This window comes from Oryctolagus cuniculus, chromosome 1, assembly GCF_964237555.1.
Source record: "Oryctolagus cuniculus chromosome 1, mOryCun1.1, whole genome shotgun sequence".
NCBI lineage: Eukaryota > Metazoa > Chordata > Mammalia > Lagomorpha > Leporidae > Oryctolagus > Oryctolagus cuniculus.
In genome coordinates this window covers 94,406,070-94,423,850 of record NC_091432.1, presented here as the reverse complement: position 1 = coordinate 94,423,850, position 17,781 = coordinate 94,406,070, and the positions used below count along the sequence as shown (strand labels likewise).

At 43.3% G+C, this 17,781-nt stretch overlaps 1 protein-coding gene across 1 annotated transcript; it reads left to right on the top strand.

The window, feature by feature from the left end:
• The first annotated feature begins 395 nt into the window (after positions 1-395).
• MMP8 (matrix metallopeptidase 8) lies at positions 396-15,195 on the top strand. The gene is made up of 10 exons (XM_051827215.2): positions 396-569; positions 2,847-3,091; positions 3,748-3,896; positions 3,984-4,109; positions 8,443-8,604; positions 10,727-10,844; positions 11,570-11,703; positions 12,288-12,441; positions 13,473-13,576; positions 13,737-15,195. Exons 1-10 carry the CDS (start codon positions 459-461, stop codon positions 13,838-13,840), a joined length of 1,407 nt encoding a protein of 468 aa, XP_051683175.2. The 5' UTR covers positions 396-458; the 3' UTR covers positions 13,841-15,195.
• Positions 15,196-17,781: the final 2,586 nt, after the last annotated feature.

Below are 17,781 nucleotides of genomic sequence, written 5' to 3'. Positions count from 1 at the left end.
GCACACACACGGTCTCCTCGCTTGCAGTGAGGGTGACAAGCACAGAGAGTTCCCTCGTGGGGCTCCTTGGTCCCACAGCGCTCCTCTGCACAATTTAATGCAGCCCGAATGTCTTCCATAGCCTGAAAATGTAAACCTGCAACTTCAGGATTTGTCTCCTGCTCCTTTCCTTGGATCAAGTATGCAAAAATAAATATGTAACTGAAAACCCCAAAAGCAGAAGTAGCAAACGATACTTTTTTATTGCGAGACTCCCCACTTTAGGATACTAAATCACATTATAACCTTACACAATTGTCCGAGTGTAATGAACCTGCGTTGCTTCATGTTCCTGATGCAGCAATTGTTTTAAGACACAGCTTTAAAAGGGCCAGAACCTCAGGGTCCCCAGCAGGGGAAGGGTCTTCCCCAGAGGAGCAGAGAGGTGGCTGGGAGAGGTGGTATTTGGAGAGAAGGTCATGTTCTTGCTGGAGGCGCTTCCGTTTCTGCTGGTACTCCACATGCTGCTTTCCCAGGCCTTGCCAGTGCCTTTGGGATACCCAGAAGACAAAAATGCAAAAATCATTCAGGTAAATGATCTGTCCATCAGGGGAGTGGTTGATTTTTTCTGATTATTAGAAAATTATGCGGGTTGTTTCTTTTTTTAGTGGAAACAGTCTGAAAGAAATTATCTGGGTGACTTGCTTGAGGCTGAACATCTTTGCTTGATTTGGAAGGGCCCAAGCTGGCAATGACTGAGCCCTCTAGAAGCTGGACATGAAAACAAACTGGAAAATCCTGCCTCCAGCTAGGGAACCTCTTAGACGGAATGGTTTCATGTATTCAATGGAGTGATTTACTTTCTTCTGTAGTATTTTCTCTTCCATATTTCTCCAGCCCAGTTGCTACATATCTGGTGCTTCCTGTATGGACATTGTCTTGCAGCCAAGCATCTGAGGTGTAGAGGAGAATGTGAGGACAGGAGATTGCTGTTAAAGAGGAAACTGTTCATCATGTCATTGGATTTCCCGGCACCAGATCATAGACTGCTTATAAACCCCTGGGAGCATTCCTAAACCAGAACCGATAGCTTTTCCCCAATGCTTCACAGTAGGAAAGTCAATGCAAGGTTTTAAGAAATGCAAGGGAATGCTGTTACAGATTTCTAGTACACGATTTTCTTAGCACTGGAGTTTTTCAAAAGCATGATTCTTAGTCCTGTTTTTGTCTCTTGTTTTGGGTATCATTTAGAATGGTAATAGTATTTACTGGATAACGCCTAGGGCCCATGGGGTGCTTCCTCTGTCCAAGACTCCCTGCTAAGCATTTTACAAACATTAACTCATTTAATCCTCACAACAATCGGGGGGGGGGGGGCGTTGTTATATCTATTTCAGAGATAAAAGTGAATCTTTTTTTTTTTAATTTGACAGAGTTAGACAGTGAGCGAGAGAGACAGAGAGAAAGGTCTTCCTTCCGTTGGTTCACCCCCCAAATGGCCGCTACAGCCGGCACTGCGCCAGTCTGAAGCCAGGAGCCAGGTGCTTTCTCCTGGTCTCCCACACGGGTGCAGGTGCCCAAGCACTTGGGCCATCCTCCACTGTCTTCCCGGGCCACAGCAGAGAGCTGGACTGGAAGAGGAACAACTGGAACTAGAACCCGGAGCCCATATGGGATGCTGGCACCGCAGGCAGAGGATTAACCAAGTGAGCCATGGAGCCAGCCCCAAGAGATAAAAGTGAATCTTAAATTGTGTCAGTAATATGTCCCAGTTTCTACAACAAATCCATGGCAGACGATTTGAACCCAAACCTCTCCAACCCAAAGTGCATGCAAAGTACCAGGTATTACAGGCTACATAAGACAGTGAATGAGAGAGAGAAGCCTTATGATTGGCTTGCTTCCACCCTCAGAACCTTTACTTCCTAATGAGTGTTGACCCCTTCCAAAGAGTTACCTTGGTAAATAAAACATTGTAGCAGTGACGCTGCTGCCACCTCAAAACATGTTTGGAATTCCTCTCTGGAAGGTATCAATTCTCATTTCAGAGGCCACATGGAGAGTTGGGACCTGAACTGTCACTTGGTAATACCTCACTTCCCTGTGCTTCTATTTCTTCATGAAGATGACTAAACCTGCTCTACAGTGGTGAAAAGAGCAGAAAAGAAACAAAATCTACATTCATTAACGAATATCTCAAGAGAAGTCAATAAATGCGAGTTCTTTTTTTAGAAAACTAAGAGGTGGGGCTGTTGCAGTGGTATAGCAGGTAAAGCAGCCACCTATGGCACCGGCATCCCATATGGATGCCAGTGTGAGTCCTGGCTGCTGCACTTCCGATCCAGCTCTCTCCTGTGGCCTGGGAAAGCAATGGAAGATTGCCCAAGTCCCTGGGTCCCTGCACCCACATGTGAGACCCCGCAGAAGCTCCTGCCTCCTGGCTTCAGATCAGCCTAGCTCTGGCTGTTGCAGCCATCTGGGGAGTGAACCAGCAGTTGGAAGACCTCTCTCTCTCTCTCTCTCTCTCTCTGCCTCTGCCCCTGCCTCTCTATTAACTCTGCCTTTCAAATAAATAAGTAAATATTTTTAAAAAGTCTCTGCTGACTCTATAATAGCATTTCATGCTCATTCTTCAGGATACACTTATTTTTCCTTGTGAACCTTAGTTGGAGAACTAAATGTATGAATCGTTCTTTTTAATAGGCATTGGACTCTAAGTCAACCTACAAATGTATGTTACTGTTCCTGCGGCCGCCTGGTTGTTAGTCCTGCTTGAATCTCTACAGTTACTTAGAAAGGATTGCAGAATGCCTGCAGGATGAAAGCTGTTTTGTAGTATAGACACTGATATGTTTGTGTTTGTTCAGAATTACCTAGAAAATTTCTATCAGTTGCCAATCCAGCAATATCGGTCTGCGGAAAGGAACTACACAAGTATGTTTGTTGAAAAGCTTAAAGAAATGCAGCGCTTCTTTGGGTTGAACGTGACAGGGAAGCCAAATGCGGAAACTCTGGAGATGATGGAAAAGCCCCGCTGTGGAGTGCCCGACACTGGCGAATTTACGTTAATCCCAGGAAACCCCCGGTGGAAACACACAGACCTGACTTACAGGTGATATGATAGTTTTCATTTCAGAATTCATTCCCTCAGCCAGAGATGATGGAGCTCTCCTAATAAGCACGACATTGTTCTAGGACTTGAAATACACCAGGCACAGATCAGTAGATACCCCTCCTTTGTAAGAGTGTGAATGAATTTAAATAATGCATGGGTGTGAAAATCAAAGGGTAGATGTCTCACGGGCTCTTTTTACGCCAAAGCCTTCCCCAGTGATCTAGAGCAGGCAATGGCGATGTTAGGCTGCCTCTCCAAGCACTCAATCAGCACCACCCCAGCAGGGCTTAATCATTGCTAAAGAGGATCTAGCTTCACCTTTCATATATGTTGATAATAGCAATAGTGTCAATATCAGAATTTGTGGAACACTATTTTCCACGTATCAAACTACATGCTTTGTTTGTGTTTAGTCTTCACAACAACTCTATTTTATGGCCTCATTCTATGAAGAAGGAATCTGAGGTTTAGAGACTTAGGGGAACTTGCCCAGAACTCATGTCTGTCTTTGCCCCTGAGATTTGTCTCCCTCCTTATACCCCCTCCAGTGTCATTATATCAGGTACACAACTCACTCCATAAGACAGCAACACAAACTGTTGACAGCTGTTCTAAACAATAGCAAACGCTTTGTGCACTTTCTCGTTTTGAAGGATCATAAACTATACCCCACAGCTGTCAACAAGTGATGTGGAAAGTGCCATTGAGAGAGCTTTTGGAGTCTGGAGCGCCGTATCACCCCTGACCTTCACCAGGATCGTGCAGGGGGAAGCAGACATCAATATTGCTTTTGCCCAAGGAGGTAGGCTGGAAGCAGCTGTGCTCGGTTTTGCTTTCCTTAGGAAATCTGAGACTCTGTAAGGACTTTATGCAAATTGTTTAATTTCAGATCATGGTGACATTTCTCCCTTTGATGGACCCAACGGAATCCTTGCCCATGCCTTTCAGCCAGGTCAAGGCATTGGAGGAGATGCTCACTTTGATGCAGAAGAAACGTGGACCAAAACCTCCAGAAGTAAGTTAACCAAGGTTATATCTACATGCAACTTCCGAGTGAGCCTTTTCCACTTTGGGTAACATATACCCAAGTTACTGTAAAATTTCAGACTCCTATAAACTGATTGCTTACAATGTGTTCTGCCTCAAGACACTTAGTCAATTTAGATAATAAAAATAAAACTAATTGCTTGCCTTTTATTTCTAGGGTAGTGTATTAATCCTTTAGTGTTGCTCTAATGGAACACCTGAAACTGGGTGATGTATTTATTTATTTTTAAAGATTTATTTATTGGAAAGGCAGAGTTACAGAGACAGAAGGAGAGACATTTTCCATCCATTGGTTCACTTCCCAAATGGCCACAAAGTCCAGGGCTGTGCCAGGCTGAAGCCAAGAGCCAGAGGCTTCATTTGGATCTCCTACGATGGTACTTGGCCATCTTATTAGCTGCTTTCCTGGGCACATTAGCAGGGGTTGGAACTGGTTCCCATATTGGATGCTGGTGTTTAGGTGGCAGCTTAACCCTCTGTGCCACAACACCAGCCAACTCTGGATGATTCATAAAGAACAGAAATCTTCACTGTGCTGGGAGCCGACAAGTCTAAAATGAAGGTATTGGCATCTGACAAGGACCACGTTGCTACATTCTCACGTGGTGGGAGGTGGAAGGGCAAGCTAGAGCAAGAGAGAACAGGCTTATACCTCTGGCACTTTCTATAACAGCCTTAATCCATTCATGAGGGAAGGGCCCTACCTCCCAAGGATTGAGAATCAAGTTTCTAACATGAATTTCTGAGGCACAGGCAGGGATCAGAAAACTACAGACTATGCATATCCTGCCTGGTCCCTGCGTATACAGATAATGTTGTGTTGGAACAGGGCCAACTCACTGTTCATTTGTCATCCATGGCTGCATCCACTCTGCAGCAGCAGAGCTGAGTAATTGCAACAGAGACTATTTGATTGACAAAGCCTAAAATGTTTGCTGACCACTGTTTTGGGCATATTTTTTAATATTCTTTTAAAGTTCTTTTTTTAAAGATTTTTATTTATTTATTTGTAAATCAGAGTTACATAGAGAGAAAAGGAGAGGCAGAGAGAGAGGTCTTCTGTCATCCACAGGTTCACTCCCCAATTGGCTGCAACGGCCAAAGCTGCACCGATCCAAAGCCAGGAGCCCGGACCTTCTTCCAGGTCTCCCACACGGGTACAGGGGCCCAAGGACTTGGGCCATCTTCTACTGCTTTCCCAGTCCATAGCAGAGAGCTGGATCGGAAGTGGAGAAGCAGCTGGGACTCGAACCAGCACCCATGGGATGCTGGCACTGCAGGCAACAGCTTTACCTGCAATGCCACAGCACTGGCCCCTTAATGATGTTTTTAAAAGGCATAATTATACTCATTTAGAAAAAAGGGAACTCCCTTCTCTCTAATCTACTTATTTCAAGTTCCCAGAGGTCTTTGCTAGTGATATGTTCCTTTTGCAACAAAACCGTCTTTCAAGAAGAAGATTTACCATAAGAAGGGCTGAGATGGCAATAACTGGAGCATCTGGCACTTGACAAGGCCATGGGGTCCAGCGTGACAGAGAGCACTTCTTAGAAAATAGCAGGAAAGGCACTTTCTACCTTTGAGCGACATCTGTTGGCTTTCGCCATTTTCTCCACATAGCGTGCTGTGTCTCTCTCCTAAGTCCCTGTGGCAATGACTCTGTGTACTCAAGGATAAATAAGAATTCCCACCACACTGTACTTCTATAGTTCTCCTCACTAGTTCAGATCATCACTGCATTACCTCTTACCTGAACTTAATGATCCAGGTTCCTAACAGGACACGCTACCTCCAGTCTCCTCCTCTCATTTCTCCCAGCGTGGTAGCAAGGTTGCCTTCAGAAATCCCATCAAGGATCATATTATCTCCTGCTTAAAAGTTCCAGTGTTTCATATTCTGCACCAAACACCATCCAAACACCTTCACCTGGTAATGAAGGCTTTGGGTCTTTTCCACCGTCTAATTTATTGATGGGTTGGGTATTTGGTCTAGCATTAAGATTCTTGTATCCTATATCCTAGTGACTGTTATTTGAGTCCCAGCTCAGATCCTGATTCCAGCCTCCTGCTAGAAAGGTGATGGCTCAAGTAGTTGGGTCAATGCTGTCCATTTGGGAGACAGTTTCTGGCTCCGGGCTTTGCCCTGGCCAAGCCCTGACTGTTGCAGGCATTTAGGGAGTAGACTATCAAATGAGAGTGCTCTTGCTCATATGTGTATTCTCTCTCCCTGCCTCGCTATCTCTCTTCTTCCCTCCCCTACCTCTCAAATTAAAAAACAGTTCTAGCCTGTCTTTCCTCTTTCATATCCTCCAACCACATTGTACAGTCACTGCTGCCAGATCACGCCCTGTGGCTTCCATCTTCCCTAAGTCATCCCACATTGCTTTCCCTTCCTGAAATGCTTTTCCCCTTGTCCCAACTCCTACCTACCCAAGTCTTTTTTTTTTTTCATCTTTCTCTGCTATATCAAAGGCTATTTCATACCTCATCTTCATCTGGAAATGAGAACTTTCTGCACAGAATCCTGACTGTATTGGTACCTCCTTCTCTAACTGCTGTCACTCACTATTCTGGGCATTCAGCTTGTCTGCACACACCTCCCTCCCCTTCTAGACTGTGCATTCCTGTAGAAGAGATAGTCACAAAAGAGCTCCCATTATCCTTTGCACAGTACTCCAGGCACTCGGATATTTTTCTGAAATGCTTAAATGGAAGAATGTGTTGATAAAAAGGTAAGACTTGGGGGCCAGCATTGTGGTTCAGTGGGTTAAGCCACTGCCTGTGACGTTGGCATCCCATATGAGTGCCAGTTTGAGTCCTGGCTGCTTTACTTCTGATCCAGCTCCCTGTTAATGCATCTGAGAAAACAGCAAGAGATGGTCCAAGTCCTTGGGCCCCTGCACCCATATGGGAGCCCAGATGGAGTTCTGGCCTTCTGGATTCAGCTTGGCCCAGCCCCAACCATTGTGGCTATCTGGGGAGTGAACCAGCAGATGGAAGACATCTCTCTCTCTCCCTCTCTCCCTCTCTCCCTCTCTCTCTCTCCCCCCACCTTCTGTAACTTTGCCTTTAAAACAAATACATAAATGTTTTTTTTTTAAATCAAGTACTTCAGTCTGGATATAATCTTGCTATGCTAATTATCAGTAAGAAGTTGAACATTGTAATAACACATGAATCCTACCGTTACACCTGGATTCAACCCCAGATCTACCACTTGCTAGTTACCAGACCAGTAAGATATACAAAATATGTGGGCTTCAGTTCCTTTACCATACAAATATTGCTGATAAAATTTCACAAAAACATTGTGAGATTAAATATCATACTGCCATGAGGTGGGTGTTCAACAGCTATGAATTCTTTCAAGTAGGCATGCAGGAAAATGCACAGTGTGTTTGGTGAGGTTCACAGAGGCAAGCTCTCAAATCTCTGCTAGAGCCACATGAGGAAGGCCTTGAAGGCCTGGCAAAGGAGTGTGGGCTCTGTTTGATAGGAAGTAGCATCTTCCTAGTTCTTATGTTCTCGATTGTGATAGGCACAACGCTTGCAGAGTGTAGAAGGTGAAATGGAGCAATAGGAGACAGAACTGCTCTCCAGCTGCTCGGATTCTCTGAAACAGGGAGGAGCTGGTGCTAAACTACGGGTGGTTCAGAAGCCAGTGTGAGTCAGCCTGTGTCTCTGTGGCCTGGCAGGCTTCATTGTCATCCAGCTGCTCACTGAGACTCCACTGGCGAGTGGGAAGATCTGGGGCCCAGGGAGAGCGGGCATGAGAGCAGAGGAGGAGAGAGTGCCTGGACTCCTGAGACCATGACTCTGCCATCACCTCTCCTTGCTTTGCTGGTATCCTAATTACACACATGTATGAGGTACGCTGTGGTAGCCTGACGCAAATAAACCATGTGTAATAAATATCAGGTTAATTAGCATTTCCATCTGCACAATTTTTCAATGTACATATTTATGGGATGTAGGGTGATAGGTCAATAAACCTAGCTGCCATCATTTCTCCAAGCCCCAATTCTGCATCCATAAAATGTGAGTGTTGGAATAAAGGCAGCTTTTTTTAGGATCTGAGATTTTATGACAAGCTCATACCCCGCATCATCCCAACATGTGTCTCCTACCTTGGTTCTCCCAGTACCCACTTCTTCAGGAATCCAAAGAGAAGATGAAAAAGACAGGCATGGGAAGCAGTGTTTCCCCAGGCAGCTCCAGCCTGGAGTTTGCCTTCCTTGAGATCAATTCTCTACCATCCTTGGATCCACCTGAGGCCACTCACCACACGTGCTTGCATTTCAGATTACAACTTGTTTATTGTTGCTGCTCATGAATTTGGCCATTCCTTGGGGCTCGCTCACTCCTCCAACCCTGTTGCCTTGATGTATCCCAACTACATTTTCCGAGAACCAAGCACGTTTTCACTCCCTCAAGATGATATCAATGGCATTCAGGCCCTCTATGGTAAGATCATCTGAAGAGCATGGCAGTACAAGCTTGGACTTGGGAGTAGGCTCCTGGTGGGCCCAGCCTCTGAGCAGTTCTCAGATTCTGCACTCTGGGCAAGCACAAATGGAACTCTAGAGGTTTCCAGTAATACAACATTAGCAAAAGAGACTTAGAGGGCTGAGCCTCACTTGCTCCCTCAATGAAAAGGTAGGAAAAGATGCAAAACAATGATTCTCGGTCATTGCCTCTGGGTAGTGGGGATTTTTGGTTCCTCCTCCTTTTTGTGCTTTGCAGTTTTCTATGTCCCCTTTTATACAGCAATCCTTCTCCTAAACCTCAAAGAAATTGTCGTATGGGTCAAGTCATACCAGGTACTTTGCCAGCAGACTGGTTTGTGGCAGTGGAAGTTGGAGACTGAGTGGGGAGTATATCAGAGAAGCCTATATGGGTAAAATGTGGCAAATACACAGCATCGAGTAATGTGCAGCAATTAGAAGCACACACTCAGATGCACATACAGCGGCACTGTGGGTGGATTTTTAAAACTGTGTGCTTTGCAAAAAAAAAATGGAATGATATATTATACAATGTTGAAATTAAACTATAAAATATATAAATCTATATAAAAGTACCAACAACTAAAGCAAGGCATTGTCAAGAAACATGCAAGCAAAATGATAAAGAGTGAGCATATTGAAATAGTGTCTGTTGTGAGAGAAGGAGAGGAATGGAAAAAAAAAAACATTTTTTAAAAGGCATTACTGATGTTTTTCAGGGAGGGTAGTAGGGGCCTTTTGCCCTGTGATAAGGAGCTCTGAGTGTTTGGGTATGACGATTGGCCCCCTTTCCTCTCGTACCCTCTTGCTCCCCCATAGCTAAATGAGTAAAGAAACAAGAGAAGGAGTTTGCTACTCTCTCAAAAGGTGTGGAGTAGAGTGGAAGGGAAGAGTAAAATGAAATGGACAGGAATTGGGGAATGTGCTTCCTTAGCTCTGATGAGACAGTGCTTTAAGTCAAACCTACCAAGGCATCACAGCCAGGAAATGTTTTTCATGACAGTCCAATCTGCAGGAATGTCAAGTCCCTCCCTGCATCTATTCCTCAGCTCCTTTCCCCATCCCCAAAACACCTGCTTCCTTGCTCACCTATGTTTTCAAATCTGTTTACGACTAGTGTAGTCCTTCATTCTACAGTGAGAAAATATGTTAAAATGCAAATGCGTATAGAGAAGATATTGCAGGGATCTGACTAAGCTTTGTGCTATGAGACTAATAGAGGATCTTGTCCTGAAAGTGGACTGCGGTGGGGAAGGAATAAGTGGAAATTGAGTGACCAAGAAAATAGAAAGAGGAAAGAAGAAGGGAGCTAAGGATGGCATTAGAATTTCAAAGAGGAGAGGGCGTAGATTCCAAATGTCTGTACTTCGCAGCTTGATCTGAACTGACCCTGAAACTCCCCACTATGTTTATTAAACTAACAAATAAAAGCTCTAAGACAGCCATGTGTACAGTGACTTTATTGCCTGGTAGCATTTCTTGTCCTGTGAGTGTTATCGGCTAGCCTATGCTAAAATTAATATTTTGGGTTCTTGTCTTAAGCTTAGAGAAGCATTCTAAGCTCAGACACAAACAAAATAGCAACATGGTAAGGTTTTAAGATTTATTTGGGGAAGTGACAGAAATACACAGGGAAATGAGAGCTTTATTAAGAGAGAGGGGAGTCAGAAAGAGTAAACTGGGAGTTCCAAACCAGGGTTTTCCAGGGAGCAGCCAGAGACCGCAAGTGAGAGAATACAGGCAGGCAGGAGGGCAATTAGTGGAGGTGTGGGAAAGCAGGTAGGAGAAGCAGCAAAATGGCGCTCCGGACAGCAGGGAGTCAGGGTGGGCCCAGCACGCTCCATGCCTCTTATTCACTTCCAAAAGGGGAGTGGTTACATAGTCTGATTGGCAGGTGGGTGAATACAGGTGAGATCATGTAGGAGCTAGGGGGGCATGGTCTCCAGCTCATGAAGCTAGTCAATCTAATCCTATCTCCTGGATCGGGTCCCATATCATGAAGACCCTGCCTCTTAGAAGCGTCTGAGGTGCACTGCGCTTCACATTGGACTTGAGCTCATCCAATGCATTTGTGTTCTCAGGATCTTCAAACCGCCCTATCCAGCCCACTGGAGCAACCACGCCCACAGCCTGCGACCCCAGACTGACCTTTGATGCCGCCACCACTTTCCGCGGAGAAATACTCTTCTTCACAGACAAGTATAAGACAGCACAGTTCCTTTGATTGCTCTCGCTGGCATACTTTAACACTGGGTTCTAATTAAGTCACACTGTACTCAGCTTTTCCTTTGAGTTCTATACATAACCCCACTGGAATTCTCAGTGCTTCCAGGTAATTCAATATACCCAAGAAAGGAAAATCCACTAAAACATTCACAGGCGTCAGATGTTTGTGTTGAGGTACATGAACATGGACATGGCCTGCAGGTGTTGGGGAGCTGCCTAGCTGAGTTTACCTGGCACCAGAATGTCATTCAGTTCCATCCCCAGCCGGTCAGGTGAACGGAAATGATCACTTAATTGTGAGGCAAACCATCTCATGGATAATTTCTCTTTCCCATTGGATGTTCGATTGTGCAATCGCAGGCTGCCGGAGCGTGCTGTTTCAGGTGGCAGCCAGACATCTTGTCATTTAGTAGGAACAGTAATGAAACATAGCCCAGTAAGATTTGTCAGTGTGTGAGTAGAGCACAATGCCACATGTAATCAAATGAGGTCGCTTCTGGGACCTTCTCCAAAAATTGTGAAGTACTCAGCAGGTAGACAAGCTCACCACAAAGCTTGCTGGGTGCTGGCCCGTGTTAGACGCTGAGTGCACTGTAGTGTGCTATCCCCCCGAGCAATAGGATAAGGTCAGCCCAGCCCAAGGATCACAGAGACTGCTCCTTAGACCATTCTGTGCGTGTGTCCTTATATTCCGTCAGGTACTTCTGGAGACGACATCCTTGGCTACGTAGAGTTGAACTCAATTTTATTTCCCTGTTCTGGCCATCCCTGCCAAATGGTATACAGGCTGCATATGAGGATTTTGATAGGGACCTAGTTTTCCTATTTAAAGGTAACTTCCTAAAGTTTTCATCCTATTTTGGTTCTGCCTGGAGGGAGGGGGCAGGACTTCTTGTGGTTCCTTCCGGTTCAGAAGAGGTGAGCCTATAGAGTGCCGTGCTGGCCAAGCTGTTGCTGGCAGACTAGTAAATAACTACGTTGTGAATTTGAGCAGGCTGTTCCCTCTTCAGGTCTCAGTTTTCTCATCAACAAAATGGGAAAACGATGTTAGGTAGTCTTTCATATTTCCACAGTTTCATCCCAGTCATAATTTTCTAAGGCTCCTCAAAGCTATAATTTAATTTATATATATGTATATATATATATATGCACATATATAAGTCACATATATATATATATATATATATATATATGTCACATGAGATAAGACATCCAATTGTGGGGCCCTGAATGGAAGCAGGCCAAGAAGTGAATGTTGTGATAGGTACTGGGGAATCATTAGTGCTATCATAGCCCACATCAGCCTAAATTCACCACCTTCATCTTTTAAAGATAATAAATGTTTGTTCCATTTTCATATCTGTGATGGATTTATGCAATGGATGAGGTTTAACATAGAACCTGAATCTTTGGCAGGCAGACAATACTGGGCTCTGAATGGCTATGAAATTCAGCGTGGATACCCCAGAGATATATCAAACTATGGCTTCCCTAGCTCTGTCCAAGCTATTGATGCAGCTGTTTCCTACAGAAGAAAGACATACTTCTTTGTGAACAGCCAGTTCTGGAGGTGAGAGAAACTGTCTTTTCCAATTAGAGGTTGAAATCTGCATTTCTCTACTCTGACTACAAATGGCTAACAATCAAATGTGTGAAGGTTTTAAAAGTCTAGGTGGTGTTTGATGGGTTTTAGTGAGAGTATATATGGATATTATCTTGGCTTTTGCATTTCATTTTTATACCACATCATGAAACAGAGTAAACCTTGATAAAGCAATAGGATGGGATACAAAGAAAGACTTGAGCCAATGCTCATTTATGAGGCAAATTCTGAAATTCTGACACTCAAGCAAATGCTATTCATAAAGTCTGCAGAATTTGGTGTACAAGTCAAGCTTATTACTTACATCTATATAGAGAGAATGTGTACCAATTAATTCAAAGTCTTAGAAAATATAAGTTTTTTTGGAAATAACATTGAATCACTGATCTGAAGCCTGTTTTAGAATTAATTTACCCATGAAGTTTTTTTGTTCGTTTGTTTTGTTTTGTTTTGCCAGGCAGAGTTAGACAGTGAGAGAGAGAGAAAGAGAGAGAGAGAGAGTTATAGACAGTGAAAGAGAGAGAGAGAAAGGTCTTCCTTCCGTTGGTTCACTCCCCTAACGGCCTGCTTCAGCCAGCTCTGAGCCGATCTAAAGCCAGGAGCCAGGTGCTTCCTCCTGGTCTCCCATGCGGGTGCAGGGACCCAAGCACCCAGGCCATCCTCCACTGCCCTCCCGGGCCACGCAGAGAGCTGGACTGGAAGAGGAGCAACCAGGACTAGTACCTGGTGCCCCAACCGGGACTAGAACCGGTGTGCCAGTGCCGCAATTAGAGGATTAGCCAAGTGAGCCACAGCGCCGGCCCCCATGAAGTTTTATAAATAAGTATGTACCCTTAGATAGAGAGTCAACCATTCTTACCTCCAGTGAATAGGACGTTGTGATGAGTGGATGAGAAAATATGTGTGAAGTTACTTTGTAAATTATATACAAGTACAAAAAATTGTTACCATTTAATTCTATATGAATCTCAAATCATGTGACATTTTGTTCTTATTAGATATGATAATGAAAGACAGTTCATGGAGCCAGGTTATCCCAAAAGTATATTAAGAAGCTTTCCAGGAATAGGAAACAAAGTTGATGCGGTTTTCCAGCAGGATTGTAAGTAGGAAAAAAAAAAAAAAACCCTGATAATTTGTTTAAATTTTTAAAATAGCATGTCTGCATTTGAATGTTACATTGGGAAAGGGGCAGAGTTTCTTGAATTGAAGATACCTGAAATCTTCTATAAGTTAACTCAATAAATTCTCTTTTTTTGTAGACTTCTTCCTTTTCTTTAGTGGACCAGTGTATTATGCCTTCGATCTTAGTACTCAAAGTGTTACTAGGATTTCAAGAAGCAATAGATGGCTGAACTGTAGATAAATCAAAGAGAAATCAAATGTGGCTGGATGCATTTTCTGAATATGGAAGAGAAGTCCATCTTGCACATCCATTACACTATTCTCTGCTTATATTTTTCTTAATACTAAGTAATGTCATTTCCCATCCCTATATTCACTGGGCCTTTCCCCAGTGAAAATGCATTTGGAATATTCCACCATCTGCAGAGGCTGAATTAGCTCTTATGAATTTCATTTCAGTTTAGTGAAATCATCACAAAAGAGAAAGTCTTTTTGTCACCTCAGTATTCACTTTCAATACTTGCTTATTGGATTTCATATATTTCTATGCCTCTTTAAATATCTCTTATGTGTATCTGCTACATACAATTTAACACTGGATTTTGGTGAGAAGTAAGGATAATAAACAATATAGTACCTTTTGCCTTTATGGGAAATATGGGGCTGGCTTCCTCTTTTGGAAAGAAATCTGTATGATACATGCTGTGTGTTGACATGTGTCCCCCAAGAAAGAAGTGTTAAAGCCCTAAACCCAGGTACCTATGAGCGTAGCCATAGTTAGAACCACAGACTCTGCAGGTGCAATTAAGATGGGGTCATACCAGAGTGGGGTGAGCCCTACATCCAATATGACTGATGTCCTTACAAGAGACGAGACTTGGCCACTCAAGGGAAGAGGCCATGTGAGACAGAGGCAGAGATCGAGTGCTCTTTCTGCAAGGATTCCGAAGCTGGCTGGCAACCCCCAGAAGCTCAAAAGTGGCAAAAAAGGAGCCTCCACTAAAATCTTCAGAGAAAAGAGCAAGTTCCTGTGGCAGCCCCTGTGGACTTCAGACTTCTGACCTCCAGAACTATGAAAGAATAAGTTTCTCCTGTTTTAACCCTTCAAGTTTCTGGCACATTTTTACAGCAGCTCTAGAAAGCAGACAGAGTACATCTCCACTTAAGAAAATGAATCAACACAGAATGTCAAGTTGAACACCACGCTGGGTTACCGGGCAATTGGCCAGGGAAGCAGCAAAAAGTAGAGGGACCTCTTCCTCTCCCGCCAGCTCCTGCTCTCTCCTTGTATAGGCCAAACCAATGGGCTAGCTGGATCTGGTATTCCCTAGTACTTTATTTCAGGATGGTGCACTCTACTTCCATCTGGGGTTTACTGCACAACAGAACAGCCTTGGGCACGAAATTTAATCTTATGAATTTAATTTAAACTAAGCTTAGATGTATAAATGTGCTAATGGCTCTTTTCTGCCAAGGATTTTGAGACTTGTGGATTCATAATGTCTAACACGGATGCCAAAATCATTATAAAGTCATATTTACAGTTGTTAGAATGTAATGTAGCTCATTACACAATAAATATGTGGATCACAAAACCTATTTCTCACTTGTATATCTTTTTTACTTTTTCTGCTAAAGTTTTTTAATCCCCCAGATTATTGGCAACTTATCCCAGTTTTTACAATTATCTGTTAGATGAGGCCAAAATAAAGATCTAATTTTTTTTTAATGACCAATTTGTGGTCTGCTCATAATTTCTTAAACTCTTACTACATGTGAGCAGGCACTTAGCCTGGTAATGGAGACACTCTCATTCCATGTTGGAGCCCCAGGGTTCCATGCCTAGTTCTGGCTCCTCACTCTAGCACTCTTCTAATGCAGACCCTCGGAGGCAGCAAATGATGACCCAAGCAACTGGGAGACCCACTTGGGAGACCTGGATTGAATTCCAGATCCCTGCTTAAGCCTAGTCCAGCCCTCGCCATTGCAGGCATTTGAGGAGTGAGCCAGCAGATGGGAGCTCGCTCCCTGTCTCTCTGCCTCTCAAATAAAAATTTTAAAACCCATCACATAGTTCTTCTAATATATACAAAATGGTATGGCAAATTTTAGATATATTTTTAGCCATTTATTCCTTTGCAGAATAATTATACTGATAAAATCTAAATACTGCTTCACAGTTTGAAACAGTTTAGAAATGTTCAGTGTCCCTAAAAAATTCCCTTAAGTAAGCAGTACATTATTCTCAACTTCTAAGATGAGGAAACAGAAACTGGTTTTTATTATCCTATTCATTTATTCAGCAAGAATTAATCACCTGCATGGTCCAGGTTCTGTGCTAGGGAAAGAAAGAGAAATGTACAATTTATTGAATCAGTGTAACCGGTGAAAAAATATTTGTAAGAACTGGATATTTCATTTTTAACAGTAGAGTCGTCAGCGGTCTACCATGTTTTCTAAAACTGCCTAAGATGTCAGTTTTTACAGTCATGAAAATGAGAGGTTCATCTTCTCGGAACACTTGCTACTTGTGCTGGCTATTGTGATGTATTCTAAGCTCAAACATTATCTACACATTTTGGGGATGATAACTGAGTTCATATTGTTTCTTTAACCATATTATACAGTCATAGGAAATGAACTACAATGTGAAGTGTAACAAAGAATCTCAGAAGTTTTTATATTTTCTACTAGACATCTGATATTTTCTGGCTGTTCCATTAATGTTTTATGTGAATACGAGAGCTGTAATGATCTAGGCTTTGAATTTAAATAAGAGGATTGCTTTTTATCTTGGGGTAAGCTTATTCAAAAGCAAAGCCTAAGTCAAGATCTTGGTGCAATTATTTTGGGGAAAAGGCACATGTTCCCAGGAAGCAAGAGGGAGGTGGCAAGCATAGCAAGACGGGGAAGGAGAACTAACCAATATAGGATGTGGTAGCCAGGTTTCTGCTGTTGGCAATGGGGGCTCAATTCCACCAGGTACTCCGAGAAGCCTACAGAACACTTCAATTGTTCCCATCTCTGGTGGACAGGAGGCTGGAGCATCTACCCTCCAGCTCCCTCAGGTTTCTGGACTGCACTTCCATGCTGACCTGGCAGATCCAATGATATCTCAATGCCCCAGACAGAAAGCAGAAAAATGCACAGCATATAGTTAAGGTTGGACTGTGTCAAAGTAAGATGAGATACACAAATCTGTGTACTCTGCTGCAACAAAGCCCAGAAATATGCCCAAGGCATACTGGAGACGTCTCCAACAGGTTTGTCATTGAAAGATGTAAAGTGTTGGAATTAGGATGTGCCATCTCTGAAGAAACTTACTTAGCCACCCTAGCATCCCTGCTCCACTTCCTCTTCTGCAATGAAATCCCCAATTTCAGCTGACGTAGCAAGTGCATCCAGCTACAAGACTACATTTTGGACCTTGCTTGCAGCTATATGTGACCATCTACTTTCTAGACAAATTGTATAAGCAGGAAGTCGTGTGGGATTTATAGAAAGAGACTCAGAATTTGCTTTTCCTCTGCCTTCTACCTTCCTGCAGTCTGTAAGGCAGTCACAGTGGCTCGATCTTGAGAAACCATGTGGGCATGAGACAACGCTCCAGGATGATGGCGTAGTGAGATAGTGGCCTGTGACCCTGATGATGTCAAATTGTCATATACAGATCCTGAACTATCAAAGCTGGGATTCATTTGTGTGAGATGAAAATAAATAGTTTATGAAGGATCTGTTATTTGGGGTTTTTCCATTTTGTTCAACCCTATCCCATTCTAACACATTACATGAAATACCTGGGACCCACCCCACTCTTCTCCAGTGCCAGTCCTTAATATACCAGCCCTGCCCATAAGCCTGAGAGCGTCCTCTCAGCTTTCTGATCTCCTGTCCTCGGATTACACAGCACAAAGTCACCAAATGTGAAAAAATATTCCTACGTGAAAACAAACCATAAAACCAACTTTGATGAATAGAAATGGTATTGGGAGAAAAAGAAAATGCCAAGATAAGATTACTTAGAATTAATATTTTCAACAAAGAAATATCTTACATCCAAAATTATAAGATATAAATATTTAAAAAATATAAAAGGATACTCAAAAAACTGCCCTTGTTCAGGCTCAGCCCTGGCTGCTGCGAGCATTTGATTAGTGAACCCCAGAGGGAAGATCTCTGTCT

Coding starts and splice junctions, on each gene's coding strand:
- MMP8 (XM_051827215.2), top strand. CDS start 459: ATGTTCTTGCTGGAGGCGCTTCCGTTTCTGCTGGTACTCCACATGCTG. Junction 3,092..3,747: donor CACACAGACCTGACTTACAG/GTGATATGATAG, acceptor CTCGTTTTGAAG/GATCATAAACTATACCCCAC. Junction 10,845..11,569: donor ATACTCTTCTTCACAGACAA/GTATAAGACAGC, acceptor ATATTCCGTCAG/GTACTTCTGGAGACGACATC.